The 24,155-nt window shown below is 35.7% G+C and overlaps 2 protein-coding genes and 1 non-coding gene across 7 annotated transcripts; 2 read left to right on the top strand and 1 right to left on the bottom strand.

Moving 5' to 3' along the window:
- Positions 1-11: 11 nt before the first annotated feature.
- Positions 12-3,359, bottom strand: LOC120253305 (putative UDP-glucuronate:xylan alpha-glucuronosyltransferase 3). 2 transcript variants are annotated; one of them, XM_039261652.1, is made up of 5 exons: positions 3,217-3,359; positions 2,823-2,899; positions 2,239-2,442; positions 1,513-2,156; positions 12-1,112 (listed from the first exon to the last, which is right to left on the bottom strand). In XM_039261652.1, the coding sequence occupies exons 2-5, from the start codon at positions 2,888-2,890 to the stop codon at positions 100-102; spliced, it is 1,929 nt and encodes a 642-aa protein (XP_039117586.1). In that variant the 5' UTR covers positions 2,891-2,899; positions 3,217-3,359; the 3' UTR covers positions 12-99. The 2 variants fall into 2 exon arrangements, with proteins under 2 accessions (XP_039117586.1, XP_039117587.1); XM_039261653.1 differs by having other exon boundaries at positions 2,250-2,442.
- A 9,887-nt stretch (positions 3,360-13,246) lies between these two features.
- Positions 13,247-19,809, top strand: LOC120253291 (protein LAZ1 homolog 1). 4 transcript variants are annotated; one of them, XM_039261631.1, is made up of 11 exons: positions 13,247-13,409; positions 14,446-14,511; positions 15,107-15,450; positions 16,325-16,381; positions 16,492-16,600; positions 17,548-17,732; positions 17,834-17,922; positions 18,313-18,568; positions 18,778-19,023; positions 19,128-19,514; positions 19,609-19,809. In XM_039261631.1, the coding sequence occupies exons 3-10, from the start codon at positions 15,235-15,237 to the stop codon at positions 19,461-19,463; spliced, it is 1,494 nt and encodes a 497-aa protein (XP_039117565.1). In that variant the 5' UTR covers positions 13,247-13,409; positions 14,446-14,511; positions 15,107-15,234; the 3' UTR covers positions 19,464-19,514; positions 19,609-19,809. The 4 variants fall into 4 exon arrangements, with proteins under 4 accessions (XP_039117565.1, XP_039117562.1, XP_039117564.1 ...); XM_039261628.1 differs by having other exon boundaries at positions 13,523-14,511; XM_039261630.1 differs by lacking the exon at positions 14,446-14,511.
- Positions 19,810-20,435: 626 nt separating this feature from the next.
- LOC120253308 lies at positions 20,436-20,527 on the top strand. Its single transcript, XR_005534238.1, has one exon. It is a non-coding gene; the product is annotated as a small nucleolar RNA Z221/R21b (small nucleolar RNA).
- Positions 20,528-24,155: the final 3,628 nt, after the last annotated feature.

The raw sequence follows: 24,155 nt of genomic DNA, 5'->3' as shown, positions 1-24,155 counted from the left end.
ATTATAAGAAATGAGAGAAATATGCTATTGATTGAAAAGAATGTGCCGGTGAAACATTAAAAATTTTCCAACTTTACAGGGTATGAAAAAAGCAGGAGTTCACAAATGGTGAAGAGTTGGGGTGCTACTGGTAGGTTGATTATCAGACCAATTAGGATCACCCCAATGCCATAACATGCTCTCCCAGAAACAGAACTCTTCGAAACAAGTATAAAGCCGGGGATCGGTTATGTTGCGCTTCCAGTGACCGTCTGTGTAGTTTGCTTTCTTGGCTTGCCTTCGATCCCACTCTAACTGCGCTTTCTGTTTCGATCTTAGAAGACAAAAGTTCTGCAAGTATTCCGGCATTGTGTCGTGCACCTTCCACCATCTTGCGTGAGCAACATCACTTGCAAACTCTTGTAAGATGTCGATATTCCAGTTGCAATCGTAGTCCCGGTAGCAGAGCCACGGTTTGATGCCGAGGTAGTGAAGAACATAGAGGACCGGTGGCTCTGACCCAAACAACTTGGTCTTCATATCTTTTATTTCTTGCTCATCGCCCATCCAGAAATGCTTTAGAAAGTTCATGTGCCGGGGAATACGATGCCACCATGTGAAAATCTCATTCAAGTAACCCTGATCACCGCCGTTGTAAGACTCGATCTCATTGATATGATCCATTAGTAAATGGAAAGTGCAATTGGAAGGTTCAATGACCATCACGCCAGAGTTGAATAGAGTACCATTGTTGCCTGTTGCCGTAATTTCTGGAAAGGTGAAGAGGAAATCTATGTTTCTCAAGATCAAAAGATCAGCATCGATGAATATGATCTTATCATAGTCGGTAAGCTGCCAGAGTCGGAACTTGCTGTAGTTCCACTCATTGTATGCGTCTCGCTCTGCCTTTGGATTTCGGATCCTCTGGATTGTCCTTATCTTCCACCCTGCAGCTTCAAGGCCTTCTTTGTGATGCTCACTTATCGTTTCATCCACAAGTATTACAAGGTCCCTTTTTGATCCAGATAGCCGAATACTTTGCGCAGCAGTAATGGCTCCACAGACATACACATTTGCCGAGTGAAGTATGGTTGCATAAGCTTCTCTGTATACATTCTGAGAGTATGGCCGCACTGCTTGCATAAAAAGCATGAGTGAACTTATGAAAGGATAAAAATCATCAACTTGTGTTATTGCAATGTACGTGAAACATTTTGCATCAATGCATCTTGTAATCAAGAACTAATATTTATCAAACATTGGTTGTCTAGAAAGTACAGTGAGCTTATTTCATCATGATGAACAGAACAGATATCCATTGTAAGTAGATCTAACCTGAGGAGCAAAGAATGAATGATGAATCGTGTTAAAAGAAATTTAAGAGTTAAACACTTTTGAATGTTTTGGTTTTAGATAAATGGCAACACAGAAAAAATACAACGAAAAAGATTTGGAAACCATACAGCTACAAAATATCCTATTTCATGATCATAAATTTTTAAGGAAGAATAAAGAAAGTGCTCGAAGTCCGACCTTCTGCTTTAAGAGGAAGTGAGAGCTTGCATGATCCAACTGGAAGCTTAAGCTTCTCCATTAACACTCCAGTGTCAGGCCTGTATAGCCAAGCATTTCCTTCCCTCTTGACAAGGTCCTTGCATGTGAAGAGGTTTGGGATCGGAAAACAATCAGTAACAAGTAGCACATGAACAGAGCGCTTAACATTCACAAATTCTGCGGCAAGTTCAGCAGTAGCAAGCTGCAGATGTAACCGAGCAACATCCCTCGACCAGTTCCCTGACTTGTCACAAGGAAGCTTAACAGCAATGAGATCAAATTGTGGCCTACCGGGGACCTTAGGCTTCGGAAGATGAGGACAAGTAGGCACTTCAGACTCCTCTTCCTCATCAATCCATTCAGGATATAATTCTTCCCATGTAAGACTGCTGTTAGCATGGTCTAAATGCACAATAGTAGATTCGGACCGAGTTAACAGTTGCTGCCAGTAATTGACCTCAGTTACATTGAAATTTAGTAAGCCAATCTTTAGTTTTCCTCTTCTACCATCCAGTTTCTGGATGACTTTTGAAATATCAACCCAATTAATATCTAAATCTGAAACATATCTTGAATCAGGAGTTGTTCTCTCCCATATCCATCCAACATCTACAATCTTGGACCTGCATACAAGAGACAAAAACTTAATATTCCAACTAATGAGAACCAAAAGGGCAAACAATGAGGAAAACTCAAAGATTTTACCGAGAACCAACATTCATTGAATTATCGCTATGATAAGCTGCTGGACAGTGAAAAAGCATCAGAAGGGTGCCAAATATAATAATTCCTAGAACAAGCTTTAAGGAATGAATCTTGCAGCTTGAACTCCTTTCTGGTGAGCCCATAGACTTGTCGGTTTCTTTCAAATCACCGCTCCTAAACGATCTTCTTTTGCTTGCATCAACACTGATTCAAGCAGACAACTATGAGTTGCTTCAATGTTCAAACAGCTAACAAAATTTAAGTAAACATTCCAATGTAAAATCCTCAGAAAAATCAATAGAAATGCAGATTGACAGAATGCACAGAAATAGAATTTCAAACTAAAGTTTTAGAAACTCAAGAACAAAGAAGATGAGGACTATTTCACATTACATTGGAACCACAGAATCCATTTTTTTTAACAACCTCTTCTCCTTCAATCACAAATGAAAGCTGAACAAAAAATAACCACTAGATTGAGCAAAGGACATGTAGAAGAATACTAAATAAAAAGAACTACAGCAAACCAAACACATCAAAAGAAAAGCAATCAAAAAGAAAGCTGAAAAAAAAACAATACTCACTGAGTTGTTCCAGCTAATCTATGCCTGGCTTCCACAAGCCTACCAGACACACCCATTAGCCCTCTCATCTTCCTCCTCTGCCAAAACCAAGAAGAACATCAGTGCAATTTTGCACAACCACTTCACAAGAATCCCAAAACCAAGATCCACAAACATAACAATGAAAACCACTTGAAACAGAGACATGACAGATCAAGAAAAATCCAAAAGCAAAAAAAAAACTACAAAAACATTTTAAAAACAAAAACAAGAACCAGATCAAGCAAATACCCAACAAAATCACAATAAAAAACATACACAGATAATAATCAGATGCAAAGCAAATCTTGGAACTTTCAGCAGTAGAAAAAAAACATGACAAGTGCTTGAAATGCATGGAAATGGGAAAAATTACCAGACAAACAGGAGGGTGGAGCTTTGGATTGTAGATTGCTGTTGAGCTTTGTGTCTTATTTATTTATTTATTTATTTATTTATTTATTTATTTATTTATTTATTTTGGGGGTAGAGAGGTAGAGAATGGAAAGTGAGTGGGTGAAGGGGATGATTTGTGAAGGAGGCACAAAGAAGCAGGTGGCAGTGAATACATGTAGGGCCCACATTCAAATAATAATTAACATGACAGAACAAATACTGACTGAGGTTTGTTTTGCTATTTTATATTCACTCTGGACCAAAACCAAAAAAATAAAATAATAAATAATAAATAATTAGAAGGTGCATTTGGGAATCCCAAAATAACAGAAATTGCATTATACCTCTTCTGTATATAAAATTTAATAAGGATGATTTGTGTATGTCCAGAATTACTTGGATTTGTGCAGAGACATGCTCAAAATCAATATTATTATTATTGTCATTGTATGAAATGATAATTTTACCCTCTTCAAAAAGGGGAAGAGAGAGGGTGAGAAAGAGATTAGAGGCATAAAGTAGAGAACTTGAACTTTGGTCCTTTAAACTTCAAGGACTGAAAGTGAATTTTAAGGGTGACTTGTACACAAAACATAAAACTTCAAGGACTGAAAATGAATTTTAAGGGTACATTGTACAGAAAAACATAAAGAAAGAAAGGGGGAAGATATGAGAATGGTGAGAAAATTGAGTTGTTTAGGACAATTTTGATTGGACTGTAAATTTTTAAATAATTGGTATATGTATGTATGTAATTTAATTATTTGTTTTGGACCCTGGTTGATATACATTATTCTATTTATATTTTTATTGGTACATAGATAATTTTCTTGTAAAATTTGTAATGCTTTCCTTAAATTTTTTATTATACACTTTGCGCGTTGTAAATATATACATGAGGTACATCATCTGTGAATGTTCATTGATTTTTTATCTATGAATGTTCACATATAACCATCAACAGTATTTGACTATCGAACTATTAATTTCAAAAGTGCATGGTTGATCTGAGCTATTCAACTTCAATTACACTCTTTTTCTTCTCAAAAATTTATAAAAAACCCAGCACTCTTTCACCTCGGTCAGAACCCTATATAATGATTTGAGTATTGTTTATGATCATGCTTCACTTTCTCTCCATACTAATTTCTCTGTCTACTTTTTTTTTTCTTTCTTTTTCTAATTTGCGGCCGTTAATATATAAAATTATGTTAATAGATTTCTACTTGCCTTCAAAGGGAAATAGTGAAATTACTGGTCAACCCCTTTGATTTTTTAAATAATATTTGTTACTTTTTAAATTTTATTTTATTTATAACCCACTACTACTCAAGTTAAAATGTTACTCTTATTATTGTATGCAGTTTCTTTTAATATGTTATTTTATTTTTAATTGCTTGTTAAAAGACTTTCCCTTTCACTGTTTCACAATAGAAAACATTAGGGGATGGCATAAACTAGCTAGACTACCCTTGGGTCAATCATCACTCTTCTTGCCGCCCATCCATGTGAACTAAAACGTGAATAAATAAATAAATAAATAAATAAACTATAGATAGTAGACATCATATATTAAAGGGAAAATTACTGTTCACCTCTCGTAATTTTCAAAACTTCCCAAAAACCCCCTCCAACTTTTGCACACCCTGGACGACTCTCCGTTATATTTTTACATTCCTTTTAACCCCTACGGGTAAGTTGAAGTGGGTCCACGATATGAAATTCCTTTTTTTGCCCTTGCAAAAGGTGGGAAAAAAATAGGGCTAAAATCATAACTTTCTTTATGCATAGTTTTTCAAATTTTTTTTTTTTTTGCCTCATGCTTGCTTTTTCTCAAACAAAGTTTAGAAGGCTCATATCTTGTTCTTCTTGTTCTTGTTCTTGTTCTTGTTCTTGTTCTTCTTCTTCTTTTTCTTCTTCTCATTTGGTGTATTCAATTTTAGCTCTTCCGATTAAATTATGGAGAGTTTTTGTGCTATTGCTAGATACTGACGGGGAGGGGACGAGTGCTAATGTTCACTGCACCGACTTCTTGGGAATCGATGTTAGTCGAAATATGTGAGCGATGGGGTCTCAATATTTCCGTGTCGAGGGTGAAGTTTATCACACTCGATGGACATAAAAGCAGTATGTCTCATATAAAACGAGGTTGACTTCCAGTAGCATGTGTCACGTGCAGCTCCATCTTCAAATGTTCCGTTGTTGATCTTGTTGTTGGGAGCAGATGATGTGGCATCGTATCCCATCGAAAAGCGAGTTCTTCTCGTTGTAAGTTTCTTCTCGTTTATGTTTATATAGTTGTAGAAGTTAATTATTGTTTATTATCCCACGTCATCGTTTACATTTATCAAGTTTCCATTTAAACACTATTGTCTCCGATTAACTTATTAACTTATTATTTAACTTTTTTTGTTTTAACGTTTAAGATTTATGTTTATCGTTTAAATATTTTGTGTCTCTGTTTAAATATTGATCGTGTTCGTTTAAACTAAAGTGTTGGCGAGAATTTGAATCTGGCGGCAGCTTCGTTCCACATCATGGCGAGCCCGAGGGTGTGGCATGCCTTCCTTCCTCATCCGATCAAGTCGAAGTGTTGTCGTTGGATATTGGACAATGTTTTGAAGCGTTGAACATTTCGGAGACGCACTTAGGAATTTTTGCAATCAAAAGGAATTTTGACTTCAAATTCGAAGAGCGAGAAACACGGGGTGATCTGTGGAAGGAAGCTTCGACTTCAAAAATGGGCGTATAAGGAAGCTATATTCCCCATACCGGACAATGACGAGTCGATGGATGAAAAATCGCGACTGCGTTTGCGACACTCTGTGACGAGAAGGCAACTCGGGTGTCCCTGAGGCGAAAGAGAATCGAGTCGTGGCGTCCCGAGATCCGCAAGTTGCGTTGTAGCCATTGCCACGTTTCGGTCACGATCGCAGATCGTGGAATGAATCATTCGACACTAGGCATTGTGTATATACTTCTTATTATTGTTTAAATATTGAACTTTATATTTAAATATATCTCTTTACGTTTTTAAATATTTTTATTCTACTGTTTAACTGATTATTTTTTTATCGTTTAAAAATAAATTTGTATCCGCTTAAAATGTACTAACGGGATGGTGCTAGCGGTTCCCCAGCTGCACTAATACACGCTCGGTTCCCCAGCGTTTCCACTCCCGTCGCACATAAAAAAATCGGAACATTACATTAAGTAATAAGGATATTTTTAAGCAGAAAAATATTAAAGTATATTTTTTTGTTGTAATTACATTGATATTATTAAATAATAAGGATATTTTAAACAGAAAATATTAAATTTAAACAGAGAAACCTAAACTTAAACAGAGAAAACGAAAGTTAAAGGGCAAAAGTTATCATTATACAGTTAAAATGAATGTTGATATTAGCCGATAATGAAAATGAAAATGAAACAGAACCCTACCCGATAATGTACCCTGCGGACTACAATATCATCCAACAAGAACAGAACCTCAAAACGAAACAGAATGAATTTAATTGAATTTAGATACATGTACATTTACATTGACAAAATTTGTCATGTTCTTCGGAAAAAATGAATTGAATTTAAACTGGTTTACATTTGAAACTATTACACCTATACAATGACTATGACCCCGCTTGCGTACACTCCCCTCTGGTTCGTTTTACACAGTAAAACGGAGTTTAAACAATTACATTGATATTTACACAATGAACTATATACTTAAACACTGAAAGTGTATGTTAAACAATGAATCTGGATTATTAAAGAAAGAATCGTGTATACAAATATAGAAAGAATGACTAAGAACCCGCTTGCGAAGACTCCCCTCTGGCTGTGATGCCGGCTGCCCTCCCCTCCCTAAGTATGCGGGAAACATACCTTAATCGCAGATAAGGGACGTCAGTCTGCGGTACCCGTAGCTTCTCACCCGCGAGTAATCGCTCGATAAACCGCATGACATAGACAGCTGCGATCGACACTTCCTTTTTTTACGTCAGTGGGGGCTTCGATTGTCGTGAACAAGCGGGTACTTTGCGATCGCCGACTCGCCCTAACTCCATGTCGATACAGAGGTCGAATAGGTTCCAGTGTCGAGATATACAAGTTCATATTAGAATCGCCGATTATTTACCGAACACTATTACACAAACACAAATTATTAAAGCACTTACCATTTCTAGCGCGTTTTTATCGTATTCTTCGCTTTGGCATGAAGAATAATGCACTGTATTCTTGTTTTTCATTGTCGAGGGACGACGACATGGAAGTGGCCACTCATAATTATCGGGAGGATGACGATGTCCACTTCATGCAAGTTCTGCGCGGCATCTCCAATCATAGCCATCGTGGATTCACGTGCGTCGTCGCCACCTGCTTTGACATGAACAAGGCCAGTGGCCGTGTGATGGAGCGCGCCTCTTATAACGATATGGCACTACGCTCATCGTCTTTTTGCAAGATACATACGAATGCGTCCATCACATCGATGCGTGACCATCTCCTTCCCCTCGAGCAAGTCGAATAGATTGGCCCGGGTGTGGTCTTGGCAGAGTCGTTCTTCCACACGACAGTCTCTGTGGTTGAGCGGAACAAAGACATGTAAACAATGTTGTAAGTATAAAATTAAAGCGTTAAAGTATAAACTTTAAATTCTATATTGAATGTTTAAAGCGGTAGCGGTAATATTTAAAAGGGTATCACTTATAAGTTAAATGTTATCCGTAAATTTTTAAAGCGTTAACGCTCCTACTTAAATGGTAACTAAAAGCAGTTTAAACAATATCATAAAAAAACTTCAAACTTACTTGTCCATAGGGCAGTTGAGGAAGATCCTTATCAACTCTTGCTCGTACTTATTGAGCCGCGATTAGCCAACGTATTTTTTTTCTTCGGAATGAAGACTTTCCGAAGTTCTTCTACTTTTTTATTGGCTTCCTTTAATGGGGGCACGACGGCAGCATCAACGGGAGACACTTCCCTTACATGCTTCTTGTTCTTGTGGGATTGTATGCGCGCTCGATGCGGCGCACGGTCAGCCGTTGGTTCCACCGTGAATTCCACTTCGTTGAGGATAGACTCAACGACCTTCTCAACCGTGAGTTCCAGCGGCGAGCATCGATGGGAGACACGACGTTGTCCGGTTGTTCTTCTTCATGGATTGTGTCCATCTTTGATGCCGCGATGTCGGACGCCCTGGGTTCCAGCCGTATGCATGATGTCGTCAACAGCGAGTCGACGATCTTTTCCACCGCGGCAAACTCGGGCGCCATCTTCGATCTCCTCCAGCGTGATGGGCATGTCATCAGCGTTAACAACATCGGCCGCCGATGGTGCTGCTGCCGATGGTCGTTTGCTATTATTTCATCGTCGGTCCCCGACGCGGGTGGAGACGGAGGCATTATTGTTTTCCTCTTTTTGCAAGCTTCTTGAATGAGGCCGTCTTTGAAGGGCCACCCCGATGATGTCCTCGTCGTCGAACTCCGACCAGCGTATCCGTCCCGGGTGCTTCATTTTGTTTGAAGGGAAGGCGCGATCGATTGTGATCGTGATCGGCCTTCCAATGCCTCCACCCGGCGACAAAGCCGAGGGAACTCGGTCATCAAAATCTGCAAGCCTGCATGAGAGTTGCAGTGACATCCTCGCCTAGTGCCGGCAGGGGAGCTGCCACGTTCGGGGGGGCTGACACGGTCGGGGGGGAAGCCACGGTCGGGCGGGGTGGGGAGGGCTTCTCCGGCCTCGGCGAATACGTTTTGGCTCGAGCGGGAGAAGCGGCGTCCAGTAGCGCAAGGAAGAGGTTGCCCTCTCATCTTGCCTTTGAGCAAGCGGTTCCGGGAGCAATAGCATCCGACCGACGGTTGGCTGAACAAATACTTCTTCATCGACGATTCACGGAACCAGTTTCGAGAAACTAGCATGTGTAAAAGCAAAACAATCTTAGCGAAATTATTTAGTTTAAACAATTAAAACTATATTTACACATGTAACTTCGTATATTTAAACGTTATAACCTATTGTGTTAAACGATGAAACAAACAAATTAAACATTAAACTAAAAAAGTTTAAACGGTAGTTGAACAAAGTTAAGCGGTAAGTTATAATGTTAAAGCGATAGATGAATAAAGTTAAAGCGGTAAATGATATGGTTAAAGCGTTAACGTCTACGAGTTAAACAAAAATATTTTTTTGAATTATTACCTCTTTTCCTTCGAGAGATGACAAACTCGTCTCTATCGTCAGCTTGCTTCGGTAAAGTATTTTTCACCGTAGCACAGCATCCTTGGGATCTTCTAGAAGCGGACTTTCTTTCCGATTCCGGTCATCTCAGTAAAACCCGGATGTTAAGCGCTCACCGTGCAACCCTTAACATACCCGGTGTTGGTCTTCTTCCCCAGCGCATCTAGATTGCGACTCGGGTAGCGGCTTGTGGTATGTCCTCCATAAGCCACTTGTACGTCGCTTGCGCCCGTGCGTAGCGCCCCATTCCGGTAGATCATCGACATAATCAGCGATCCGGTTAGGGAACCGAGCGAGGGAGGTATTTGGGAAGAGGATTGTACCGGAGAAGTACACCATCGATGGTTTGGCAAAATTCTCCTCTTCTCCCTCCGTCCAGCGAGTTCTTTGAAGAGTGCTCGATGGAGTCTCTGTCTCTCGTGACGTCTTCGATAAATACCTCTCTTGAAAAGTCGACCGTGTTTTCTTCTTACGAAACACGATCGCCTCCCCATCGCAACGCAGCCAAGAACGATTGCCACATCTTCGAGGGCTCGAAAGTCGCGATGCTTTCCCCGATCCCCGAATTTATTGAGTGCGGTTATCGTATCTCCGCAATGAGAGTCAAGAAGGGCCCGCTCTTGGTATACGACTTCCAACTCGATGAAATCGTCGTGAGCGGTGTCCTTCGGATGATCTCCCGATGTCGAGGGATCATGTGAACTTTCAATTCGACCCACGGTCTCCACTCACGGGTGTCAGTAGCATCGCCCATTAACTAGATTGACCGCCATAATCACAAGCCCTGCGACAATAACAACACATTGTTAAGCGGAAATGTAATTTGTTAAACGGTAAATACTCAGTTCTTAAACACTGATATCATTTTTTAAGTAGTGACGTATACTATTAAAGCAGAGATACAAATAATTAAGCGGAGACGAACTAACTTAAGCAGTAAAAGCTCATTGTTTAAAGCGGAGACCTCATTTTTACAATCGCAACCATATCAGCGAAAGGGTAAAGCGTAGATTATAAACATTACACAAAAGCACAACAATCGGAAAAACCATTTCGATCAGTATACATAAAGCGAAAATGTAAAACAAAAACAAAAAAACCCTAGCGAGACATCTCCCCTGCAGACTAACAAAACCCCAGACCCGATTAATCCCCACGAAAGCTTGATGTCTTCCAACAAAAACAAAATCACAAACCAAAACCGAAAAAAATGTCTCTTCGTAATGTGAATAGTTAACAAAAAAACCATAATGAATACCTTAGATCGCAGTGACGAAATGCTCGAATACTTGCACGGGACTTCTTCTTCGAGACGCCGGTGGAAAGGGAAGAGTGCTGGGTGGGAAGAGAAGAGATGGAGACGCGAGTTGAGCTGAGTCGTGAGTTGAGAGAAGACAAGCAGTTTGTAATGCCTAAGAAAAAAACCCACCCACTTTCTCTCACACCGTGAAATGGGTGCAGACCCACGACTTTCCGTGCAAGGGCATTTTCAGTCCATAAAATTTTTAAATACACTCCGTTTAATGCCAGTTTACGTACTTTTGGGGGTTTTCAAAAATCATGGAGTTGAAAAGGAAGGAGTTTTTGGGTATTCAAAACTATGGGGGTTTGTTTGTGATTTAAGCAAAAGTTGTAGGGTTTTTTTGGCAATTTCCACTATATTAAATCCAAATATTCAGTATATCCACATCTTTTCATTTCTATCATCTTAAATATTTTTAAATGAGAAATCAAAATGAAATGTAGATCATCTATAATTTTTTTTTTTTTTTACAAATATGGACTTAGTAAAACACAAATATCTTACATGGACAACTGATACCAATGAACCAAAAAATCATTGTCTACTAAATATTATTTTTGGTATAAAATTAAAACAACAAAAATTGAAAATAAATCAAATTGAAAACTTCAAAAAATATGTATGTATATAAGGGCACACCCTTGGAAGAATGGTAATTAGATTTTTATCTAATGATTACTATTTATTCGCAAAATAATATTTACAATAGTTAATAGTAGCTGTTTAGTAGTACAGTAACTAACAGTATTTTTTTTTTTTTACAAAATAACAACAATTAAATTATGCATTCAAACTTTATAGATTTTAAAAAACTAATTAGATACCCATAAAATATATAGTGTATATAATATAAAAATAGTTGTTAATAAGTGTATAAGCCGCCACCACACAAGAAAAGGAGATCAATGGTGTGCTTTTTGTGGTGCCTTAGCAATGCAAAAATGATAAAACTTATCATTGAGATGACAAATGAAGTTCATTTTCATATGTAAAACATAAGACGTGTCGAAGCTGGACTTCATGATTTCATCGACTTTCCACCAACTAAATGCATGACTTCCCAACTGACTTACGTAAAATGACCCTTTTCTCTAAGGGATAGAAATGCCAACAAAGTTTTATCAATTTTTTTTTTTAAAGTTTCATGCAAGCAAAGCAAGATCCATATGGTCCATATCATATCTTCTTGAGAATAACTGGATGCTAGTTCTTTATTGGGTTTTAGTACGTACATATATATATATATATATATATTGAAAATCATCAAATGTGTACGTGATCATTCAAAACATTGCAAAGTTTGACTAGTCAACTTGATATACTGTTAATGAAATTATTATATTATTATTTTATTTTTTTAGGTAGGTCGACAAGTGCTAACCCTCAGGAGCGTATATGGGACAGGGGTATCACCCACATGTCCTCACTCTCTGGAAAGCGGGGAGCGCGGTTCATGGGAATCAAACTAGCATCTCTCCAACACGAGGGGACCCGGGGTACCGTTGGGCTCCTCACCCATTGGTAAATTATTATATTTATTATATATAAAGATTGTGAAATATTTCTATTTAAAAAAAAAGGTTTTTATTAATTATAATTAAATAAGTAATCAAGGTGATGTGGTATTAAAGTAAAATTTTTACGCTATTCATATGAGATTGGTAGAAATAGAAAATTTCAATACATATATTTTATAATTCAAGATGATCAGGACTTGTAAAAGATGTTATAAATAAGATTAATGCAGGTTAGCTAAAATAAAGTGGAGCTTTGGGGGTTTTATACAATTGTAGAATACATATTGGATTGAAAAAAAAAATATAAAATAATTGTTAGATTAGAGATAATGTATGAATGGATATAATGTGTTATCAGAAAAGATTTATTAAAAAAATTGATTAAAAGTAGAACATATTACTATTAAATTAAGAAATAATAAATTAAAATGGCATGAACAAAAGAAGCTCATAAAAAATGTGAAGGGTCTTTAGCTATAGAGGATCATAAAAACCAAAGGTATACTTAGAATATGTTTAGTAGAAACTATATGAAATGATATGTCCGAGTTTGGTTTATCGATTTATTGGTTTTTGAGAACGGAATGTTAAAAAATAGTGAACCTCAAATAATTAAAGTCAATGACTTATTGTTATTGTTATTGTCTGAGAGCAAAATCCGGAAGTTTTCTAGACAGTATAGTGATTTTGAAAGCAAGCATTGCATTTGAATGGATTTACATTTTTAATTTAAAATTCACATATTTTTATGTTCTTAATAATGTGTCATTATTTTAAATATTACAATTTCTACGTAAATTATCATTCATGAATTGGATTTTTAAAATTTTTAAAAATTAATATATATTTTATTAAATTTATGTGGAGAATTCGGGTCGGATGACTCGGATCCGATTGGGTATCGGATCGGGTTTTATCATCTTTAACGGGTTTGCAAAGCGGACCTTCGCCGAGCGGTGCTTGACGTGGTTTCTCGGAGACGACGTCCTTCTTTCTTCTTTTTCGGCGATTCCGCTCAAAATTTTAGGGTTTGCTTCTCGATCCCTTCCCACGTCTAACAAGGAGAGAAACCCTTCTCTCTTCTCGCTTCGACGAGGAAGACCATTATCCCCGGTTTGTTCCAATTTCCCCCTTCTTTCTATCCATAGAATCATCTCTATTTGCTTCTTTTTTTTTTTTTTTTAATTTTTATTTAATTTTTTGTTGATTTTGTCTTGGTGGCATAGCGATGATGCTGTTGGATGAACGATCGAACTTGTTCTTTATTGACGTATTAATTGTTATTTGTTGCCCTAATGGAGTAATGCACAAATTCTGATGAAAAATTTAGTTCTTGTAAGATTTTGAACTTTTAATGTTTGTGGAAGAGTTGCGTGAGTGGAAGCTGGTAAAGAGGTCAGATTTCTGGATAAAATATAATTCAGGGTTTGGTTGTGTTGTTGGATTTTGTTTTAAGCCTTAAAGTTCGGATTTTTATATGGTTCATCTTCTTTGAAAAGCTTTTGTTTTCGTTTTGGAAGACCCTTGAAGAGCTAGTGGCCCGCGTATTATTTAAAATAAGGATGACTCGTTAATGTCATTCAAGCCATATCCGTTACTAGCTTATGTGTTATTATCTTATTGGAAATATGCATACAACCTGAACGAATGGAAGATACATCCAATAGAGTATGATGAAGATTAAGGTTTATTATTAAGGGCATGGGTTGAGTTGTAGGAAATGATGGGTACTCTTTTAAGATATCTTATTATTCTTTGGAGGCCTTCCTTCTGCTCAAAATTTGTTATGGTCTCTGGTTGCTCAAGCTTGGCTGATGTCCAAGTAGGGCTGGGGCCCAGAGTCCTTTGATAACAGTTGCCAGCTTAGGTATTTTGGCTCATCATGTTCTAGACCAAACTGATGTTGCAGGAGTATGAGATTGTATAGCAAACATTTATTATTCTTGTGTAAATTTTCCTTTTAATTCTTTGTGTTGTGGTGCCTCTTCAATTTACTGTTATGCTCACTAGTGGCTGAACGTTTTAAAAAGAGAGCCTTTAAAATTATGACTGTGGCAAGTCAATCTGTATTGACTCCGTCTTTTGTTGTTAGTGCTGTTTGACTTTCTTTTCTTGAATTGTGTGAACATAGTTTCTCAGCTTATCTCAGGTTCACAATATTCATGGTTTAAAACTCGTGCCATAAAAGCTAAATTCTGATGGACTGCGAAGAGAGGTATTCATTCACATCATGTATTGAACTTTAAAAATTCATAAGATTTTGCATTGTTGTGGTTTTCTCTGACATTGTTTCACCACTAAGAAATCTGGTATGATGAAAATGATTTTTTGCAGCTTTTGTTTTTCACTGTAGAAGGACTATGGCTGTGGGAGAATAGGCTTATTTGAGGTCTTCAATATAATTAGAGTGTTGGCTCTGCCTTAATAGCTTAATTTCCCATTATTGTAAATTTTAGTTGGTTCGGATAGGGCACTTTGCATACTTTTGTCTAACCCTTTGTGCATGAGATTTTGCATATGAGATGTCATCATTTGTTCACATGAATTGTAAACACTCATCATTTTAGTTTCATGTGGAGGACAAGCAATTGCTAGTTGACAGAGGAATTGTTCTTTTTTACTATTTGCTTTCACAAAAATTGCAACGGCCTTCAGACGCACACAATAATAATCGTCCTTCCTTCCATGGATAAAATGACAGTGATCTGAGTGCAGGATTCTTAATTGATTTCTATGCTGCTATGACGGTATCATATTCTGTAATCTGTACTTACAATCTGCTTTTGTGTTTACATGCATAATGAATACAGTGATTGAAAATTATCACAATCATTCTGGGATCGTAAGTTGCTCAGCAACAGCAGGCTCAAAGTTCTGTATTCAGGGGTCAATTATTTGCTCCATTCAAGCAAATGCTTTAATTTGAGTTTCTGCTAGAATGTCTTGGAGAAGAGTTTGCTTTATCTTGTTGCTTCTCTTTTCTCTGGTTGAGTCAACAAGCAGATCATTGGATATGTGGCCTCTTAAGTTAGAAGGAGGTTCAAAGTTTTCACCCAGCTGGCCTATCATGAGTGCAGCCTTTTTTGTCCTTGTTGCACTTGTGCTTTCCATGTTCTTGATTTTTGAGCATCTTGCTGTTTACAGTCAGCCTGAGGTATAATGGTCTCTTTTTATTTTTCGTTTCTCTCCATTTTTACAAACAGTTCATTCCTTCACAGAAGCTTTGTCTGATCTATTTTCTGATTTTGTCATATTGTTACCCGAGGATGAAACATATTTACGTATTTGACACAGTGTTACTATGATATGGATATGAATGTATAATATCCAAGTATCAGAGAGTACTTGACACTTGAATTTGATAAAAACTGAATACATGGACACGGTTGTAAATCAACTTGTATATTGGGGTATTTGTATATATGTAGACATGAGGGGAAGAATATTGTGGTGAAACAAGTTGTCTTTAGTATATGTAGATATATACTCTGTGAACCACCTTGTTCTTAGAAGAGTCGAGAACATTATAGCTAAACAAATTGTTCTTAGATAAACAGATTTTAGGACAACAGATTCAAAACGTAATAAAAATTAATTTAAAGTTAGAATTTTATAATCATGAAAATTACTATTAAAAATATTTTACAGATAATAATTAATTTATAAAGATAAAAAAATATATAAAAAATATGGAGTTTCAAAGATTAGAAATAAATAAATAAAAATACTGATATTAAAATAACAAGGGAAAATTTTAAATGAAGAATGTAATAGAAAGTAGATAAGTGAAACCAAATCTCTCCTTTTTCAAATAAATTAAAGTAAACTAGCATCACATGTGGATCATGTGATCCAAATGTGTCGCCAATGTATCTAAAGAAAAGATATCTACTCTTGGATAAATGTGACGTATCACTGATTGGTAACATTTTTTCCTTAGAAATGGTCACTGCTATGAGTATGCATTTTGTTTTTAAAATTAAATGAATTCATTGTTTTTTTACTTTGGTCAATGTATTTCATTTCAGGAACAGAAATTCTTGATCGGTATCATTCTAATGGTCCCTGTTTATGCTGTGGAATCGGTATGTAAAATCATTTCTCTCATTTTATTTCAAATTAATAAAGCTGTTGTTACTTTTATCTCATTACTAGTCGCCATTAAATGCTTATGTTTCTGATGTTCTCTTGGCAGCTTTTGTCACTGTTAGACTCCAAGGTTGCATTTGTATGTGAAATCATGCGAGACTGTTATGAAGCATTTGCTATGTATTGTTTTGAGAGATACTTGATTGCATGTTTAGGTATGTTTATTTGAATTTTTTGTAGTCCATTGTTGTGTTTTATTACCTTTTCTTTATTTTATTGATGACTAATCTCAAATTGATGATTGTTAAATTTTAGGTCAAATAAAATACTTGAGCCTTGAACAAATTAACACAAGAACTGTTAAGTATCCCAAGTTTAAGCAATGTCAGAAATGCCTTAACAAATTTAAAATATTTTAAAATATTTGCTTCCCAAGCAGAGCCACAAAACAGTAAGATATTTGTGCCTAGAATGAACAACTGGTGAAAGTGTAATAGATCTGACCTGCTTATTAATATCTGTTATTTGGAAATCACATGAGAAATGCTGTCTAGTTTTCATTTTGCAAGCATTTGATCCATGTTAGTGAAACGTTCTGAGGTTAGGGTGAGAGGATGTAAATGAGCTTGATAGGTTAGAAATAAGGGCCATGAGAACTAAGGATATTAAGTATCTCCTTAATTCTTTTGTTTGTCATTTTTGTATCCTAACCTATCACTACATGTTCAGTAGCCTTAGATGTCAAGCTGCATGATCATTGCTTTGCAGCTCCTGTGAAATTCTAGGCTACAACTGTGAGGAAAGGTTTTAAGGAAAAAAAAATTAATGACTGCATCCATAATCGCCTTAGAAGTAGGTTAAATCTCTAAATTTATTGCTTTTTTGAGGAATGAAATCACAAAAAATTATTCAAAAGCATTTTTATATTTCATTTGTTTAAGTACTTTGCAAATGCCATAACTTTAAATCCTGCCATATAATAAGAAACTACTTGCAAGGAGTCTACCTCTTAGTGTACGGTTAGTCTTAAATTAACTTATAAAAGAAGGCTTTTAGTTTTTTAGCTTCAATGTTAGTAATTTCAATTTTGTCAGATTCATTTGGTTGAATTGTAATTTCACGAACTGCTCTCATGCTTAACTGGTATTATTTTTGCTTTAAGGTGGTGAGGAAAAAACAATTCAGTTTATGGAGTCACAGATTGAAATCAGTTCTAGCATTCCTCTTCTGGAAGTGGAATATGCTGACGGAATTGTTGAACACCCTTTCCCACTGAATTGCTTATTGAGACACTGGTATCTTGGCTCAGACTTTTATCAGGCTGTAAAAATTGGCATTGTTCAATATGTATGCTCTTCCATTTTTTCCCCTTTAAGATTAAAACTTAATCTCTCTTTTTAATTCTGCATAGTGTCTCTGATGATGATTAATAAACTTATTCTTGCCAGATGATATTGAAGACTATATGTGCTCTTTTTGCCATCATTCTTGAACTTTTTGGTGTTTATGGAGAAGGGAAGTTTGAGTGGAGATATGGGTAAGATCATTCTTAACCTCATCTATCCTTCTCACATAGTCACATGGCAATCTTATACCAGGATATAAATCTAATAAACCTTAGTGTATGAGTGCAAGTTATTTAACAAGAAGTATTTGATCCTTCCTGGCTTATAAAATGATTGACTTTCTTTCTTCTATTTTATGCAATAGTAGAATTTGATGTAGATTGAAGGTTAACCTAGTGCACAAGGCCATAGCTGCCAATGGGATGAAGGGTTCAATATATAATATATATATATATATATATATATGTAGCAATTTAAGATTGTGGACAACTTTGGATGTTGGCAGGCAGGAGCCTTGTCTTTTTAGACATAAAATGTGGCATATGGGGAAAGCAAATGACAGAAGTAATTTTTGTTTGCAGATATCCATATCTGGCTGTGGTTATGAATTTTAGCCAGACATGGGCATTGTATTGCCTTATAAAATTCTATTCTATCACGAAGGATAAGTTGCAACCCATAAAGCCTCTCGCCAAGTTTCTTGTGTTCAAGTCTATTGTGTTCGTGACTTGGTGGCAAGGTGTTGCGGTGGCATTTCTCTTCTCAACAGGGATTTTTAAAGGTCATTTGGCTAAAGAGCTGAAGACACGCATCCAGGACTATATAATTTGCATCGAGGTTAGATTTAATGTTCACTGTTCAATTTTTCCCTATTATTTAGTGTTTTGCTGAGGTGACAGCTTTATTCTATAATGTATTACTACTGCAAGGACCTGAACCCACTTTATGCCATATTCATGAATGTTGTTTCTCTTGTCAAATCCTGGAAGTTTCAACACCTTAAAAGCTAGAAAGTTGAATGACATATAATCTATATACTTCAACAGATGGGGATTGCTGCTGTGGTGCACTTGTATGTATTCCCAGCGAGACCTTATCAACGCGGAGAGAGATGCGTTCGTAATTTTGCTGTGATGACTGACTATGCATCACTTGGAGCTCCTCCTGATCCCGAAGAGGTTAGAGAAAGTGCAAGGTTATGGAAGATGCATGTCGATCGGTTTGGTGACAGAGAAAAACGGTTGAGCTTCCCACAAAGTGTTCGTGATGTTGTGTTTGGGAGTGGGGAGATTGTGAGTATTTTTCCGTTCAATTGACCGAGTGTAGTTTTCGTTTTCTAAAACAGCTTCATTTATTGCAACATGTTTCTCTTTTGCATTTCCTCATTTGCTCTCAGATGGTGGATGATGTCAAGTTCACTGTGTCACATGTGGTAGAACCCATGGAGCGAGGGATTGCAAGAATAAACGAAACCTTCCATCAGATATCCGCAAATGTGAAGCAGTTCGAGAAGCGAAAGAGAAAAGCCAAGGATGACAGTTTTCTTATACCTTTGGAGTCTCGCAGCGAGGAATTCTCAGAGGCTTATGATCAGCTTCCCGAAGGGAGTATCAGTGACAGTGGTGTAACCAAGAAGCGATACCAAAACACAAGAACCATACCATCAGCTATTAGGAAATCAGATTCGTCTTCGCCACTCTTTTTCGAGTTCACCGGCAGTAGATGGAGTTAAAAATTTCTAATCCTCATTACAAGGCTAGATTCTTACATTGATCAGTAACTAGTAAGTTACTTAATATTGTTGCTTTTTGAACTATCTTTATATATATATATATATGTATCTGATCATTGTTCTCACTACCATTCCACATTTACAGGATGATTAGTAACAGTAATCTGGTGATGGTGGTGGTGAGATGCTTACATAATTCACGGATTGAATACAACCTCCTGTACAAAAATTTGATTGTTGGTTCAAATTGATTCTGGAAGTGTAAATCAGAGATATTAATGTTGGATAATACCGGAATTTTTTTATTTCTCTTTTAACTCTGGGCTTAGCTCTATGTACATTATTGGTTTTTAATTAGCTTACCTACTATTTTGTATGCAAGTGTGATCAGGATCACTTTGTAGTATATAATCTCTGTTTAATGAATAATTCTTATTTTACATGCATTCACTGAGGGTTTTTTGGTTATATACTTATATACATCAAGTGGTTTTTAAGTTCACAGATTTTGTGTCATTGTGATATATTAATATTACTTATGTAAAGATCAATGTTAAATTAACGTTGAGTAATATAAACATTTTAAAATTCATATATATATATATATTTAAATTACAGAAGGGTATATTTTAATATTAATATTTTTTCAATATCAATTAATAAAAGAAATATAATTATTCTATTTATCCTTTAATTAAAAGGTTATATCCGTAATTTCAAGGTGTGATCCATCCAACGGATTAAATTTGCCTGGAATTAGGGTTAGGGTTTCCGCCGTCAATCACACCTCTATATATATATATGCACACACAACCCCTACCAAAGAACTCTCACCTCTCAAAACAGTCTCTTTGTTCCCCGTCTGATTTTTGATGTTCTCTTGCTTCTGTATCTTCTTTTTTGGTCTGCAGATCGAGATTAGGTTTTGAGATTGTTTGATTTTTGATTTGAAAAGAGAAAAAGAAAAAAAGAGGGCAGTGATGAGAAGAGATGAAAGTCATGCACCACTCTGAAGTTTTCATTTGTGCTGATAACACTCTTATACCCATTACTACTCTGAGCCCTCCCCCTCTTCTTTTCCTTTCCTTTCTTTTCCTTCCTTTTTATACTTATTACTACTCTGAGCCCTCTTCTTTTTGTAAAAAAATATGATTTATATTATTTATTTTAGTTCTTCGTTCATCTGAGGTGATAAGTATTTTATTTTATTTTATTTCTATTAATTTTGTTCGATAAATTAAATTATGGAAAAACCAAATGATGTGGTTCGTGAGATCACGGACCGACCATGATGCGGACCGCATTTGAGTTATGCTCGCTGTGGATACCAACCGGTTTCTGATGGTTCTTTTCAGTTTTTTTCTCTTGGATTTTTATTTTTCTTTTTTTTTTTTTAATTTTTTTTTATCTATTTGGTGTTTTATTGCTTATTATTTTTATGTTTGATTTTAAACTTTTTTTTAAATTATTTTTTATTATTTGTAATTTGAAATCATCTTTTACAAAGAGTTTGCAATTAAAAAGTACTTTTGGTGGGTTTTGTTTGTAACTAAAAAAATGAAAATTATATATATTTAAAATAATTAATATTACATTTAAGGACAGGACAAGTGAGAGTGATCATCTTGAAAATAAAAATATAAAATTGGAATATTGTTTCGTAACAATTTGAGGTGTTTATGTACTCCCTCCCTATTCTTTATATAAAAAAACTTAATTATTAGTTATTTTTTTAAAATTATTTTTAATTTATATCTCTAAATTTGTCGAATTGAATAAAATATTAAAGAATAATTTTAAAAAATAATAAACACTAAAAAATGATAGATAAAAAGAATGAGTAAATTTTTCATGAGGCTATCAAACTTTGCTTTTTATTCAATTCAATATTCGAATTTTAATTTGAATCAAAAAAGTTACCTAACTTTAATTCTCTTTCACCGCAGGTCACCCTAACAAATCCGATCGTTCGATGCTGATATGGATGCTCATTCAGCTATTTTAATCCTCATCAGCGTTCCACATCATCATCATTAACATTCCACATAATCTACAGATTCGGAGCGATCGGACGGTCAAGAACTTCACCATGCTCCGTCTACTCCATTGTGTAATCGGCCGGTGGAATTGACGGTCGTCTCTCTTCCGACGTAGGTGCGCCAAGCGCTCATCAAAGAATGATCTTGAAAATCAATTGCAAGCATAACAATGAAAACTAGATGTTCAGACTGGTAAAAATCATCAAAGAATGATCCTAAAAATCAAGAACAAGAATGTTGAAATTACTTTGAAAACAGAAAAAAAAATTCCCAAAGTTGAGAGAATAAGTTCAATCAGATAAAAAGAAAATAATGCCAAACATCACAATTTATAGGTTTAGAATTTCAACTTTTCATTCATTCATTCAACAATCCATCCCTACAAACTATCAAAGAAAACCTAGCAAACTCTATAAATTACATGTTAGAAAATCAAGAACATGAAATCAAGAAAGAAACCCTAGATCTAAGAACTGGTAAACTTGGTTACAGCCTTGGTGCCCTCAGACATGGTATTCTTGGCGAGCTCTCCAGGAAGAACAAGACGAACGGAGGTCTTTGTCGCGAGCCAAGCGAGATGCCTCCTGTGCGAGCTTCTCGAAGATATCATTGATGGAGTTCATGATGCCCATACCTTTGCTAGTGGAGATCGGAGGGGAGCCATCGGGGCAGGACGTGAAGAGAAGCGCGACGAGGAAGCTACCTGGGCCGGAGTCAATGGTGAGGTCAAAGAAGTTGAAGAGAAGGCGGAGTGGCTTTGGTTGGATCTAGCAACGGTGAAGCTCGACCGTCCGATCATTGAGATTTAGGGTTTCACATAAGAGGATCTCAGTCGTTGATCTGGAAGTCTTTTATGTGTAATGTTGATGATGATAATGTGGAACGCTGATGAGGATTAAACTAGCTGACTGTGTAAGCTCAGCCGCCACATCAGCATCGAATAATCGGATTTGTTAGGGTTTTGTTAGGATAACCTGCCGGTGAAAGAGAATTAAAGCTAGGTAACCTTTTTGATTCAAATTAAAGTTTGGATACCGAATTGAATAAAAAGCAAAGTTTAGTAGCCTCCTGAAAAATTAACTCTAAAAAGAAATATGAATTTGTGATAGATATAAAGTAATGGACAGAGGAAAAAAACCATTTTTGATAAGTTACTAATTAATTTTATATATTTTAAGGTCAAAATATCAAAATGGTTTTTCTATTTTGTGTTTTTCGTCCTTTTAGTTCCTTTAATATAAAATTTAATTTTTTGGTCATCGTATTTTTATATTTCTGTTTTTTTTCTGTCTTTGTAATTAGCAAATCTGCCTTTTTGGTCTTTCGATGAATTGGAAGGACAAAAAAAAGATGAAAATGTGTAAATGCGAGGAACAAAAGACTGATCCGTCAATTAGAAAGAGCAAAAAGATAGAAATGTTTAAATACGAGAACAAAAAAAACGGATTTTATATTAGATGGACTAAAAGAGCGGAAAACATAAAATTGAGGAACTATTTTGATATTTACACCTATTTTTAATTATAAAAAAAATCTTTTATTCAGTTCATGTGACACTCGGCTGGATGATAATAAATTGTTTCCATGAAAATCGCAATCTACAATATTTAATTAAAAATAAAAAATAAATATTAGTCAATGTTAAAAAGCAAAATAAACACAATGTGTTATTTGAATTACTAGTGGTTGATAGCTTTACTTCACAAAACACAAGTTTTTAAAAACATTGACAAGTATGTTAAAGTTTGTTACTCAAATACTATTTGATCCGACTTGTTATTTGAATTATAATTCTTTTTAGGATATGCAGTGAAAGCAAAGAGATGAGGTTAAAAGAACTTTGATTCAAACACAAATTGAATCCAAATGGATCTAACTTATAATCACTCTAAAACTTATTTAAATATATATTAAAATTTTATTATAATAAAATCATTTTAATAATATGAGCTGCTATTATTATATTCAATTTTCAATCCACTGGAATCATCTCCTCTTCTTGATTTGATTCTTTTTAATTTTGAATTTTTTTGAAAAGATAGATATATCATATTTATTACAACAGAAGTTTGGACTACAACTAACACATAAAATAATATATCACTAGATGTGGTATAGAACTCACAAGAGAAATACAAGATGAGTAGAAACAAGTAAAAAACAATAAGGAGAAAAAACTCCGGTTTTCTCCGCCACTCTCCACCTGCAAATCTATCTAGTGGGCTGGGCCTATTCCTCTTCAAAAATTGGAGTCCAATTAGACTCCTCTACTCTGGGGCTTAAAAACTCCAAGCTACCTTGGGTGGAAGATATGAACTCTTCTAGCTTCAGTTTGGAACTCTCTCCGGTTGCTGAGAACCAAGATATAAACATCCGATTAATTTTGAGTTTTTATATATATTAATAAATCCATGTGTTTTTGATTTATTTTCTTTTGTTATTATCATGTCCTTTATTTCCTTCAATATATTTTATGCATTGCATTGATAATGTATTGTTTGTTAAGTGGTTAGGTTGATGATGAGATGAAAATAGAAAATGTGGAGGTTTTCCATGTCTCTTGGGAACTTCTTGGCTGCCTTCTTAAAGAGAACAAACTTGACCAACTCTAAGAAACTTCAGTGTAGCCGCCCATCTATGAAAACTAGTAACT

Source organism: Dioscorea cayenensis, unplaced genomic scaffold, assembly GCF_009730915.1.
Source record: "Dioscorea cayenensis subsp. rotundata cultivar TDr96_F1 unplaced genomic scaffold, TDr96_F1_v2_PseudoChromosome.rev07_lg8_w22 25.fasta BLBR01000032.1, whole genome shotgun sequence".
Classification (NCBI taxonomy): Eukaryota; Viridiplantae; Streptophyta; class Magnoliopsida; order Dioscoreales; family Dioscoreaceae; genus Dioscorea; species Dioscorea cayenensis.
Note: the sequence above shows the minus strand (reverse complement) of the source record. Positions and strands in the feature narration are given on the sequence as shown.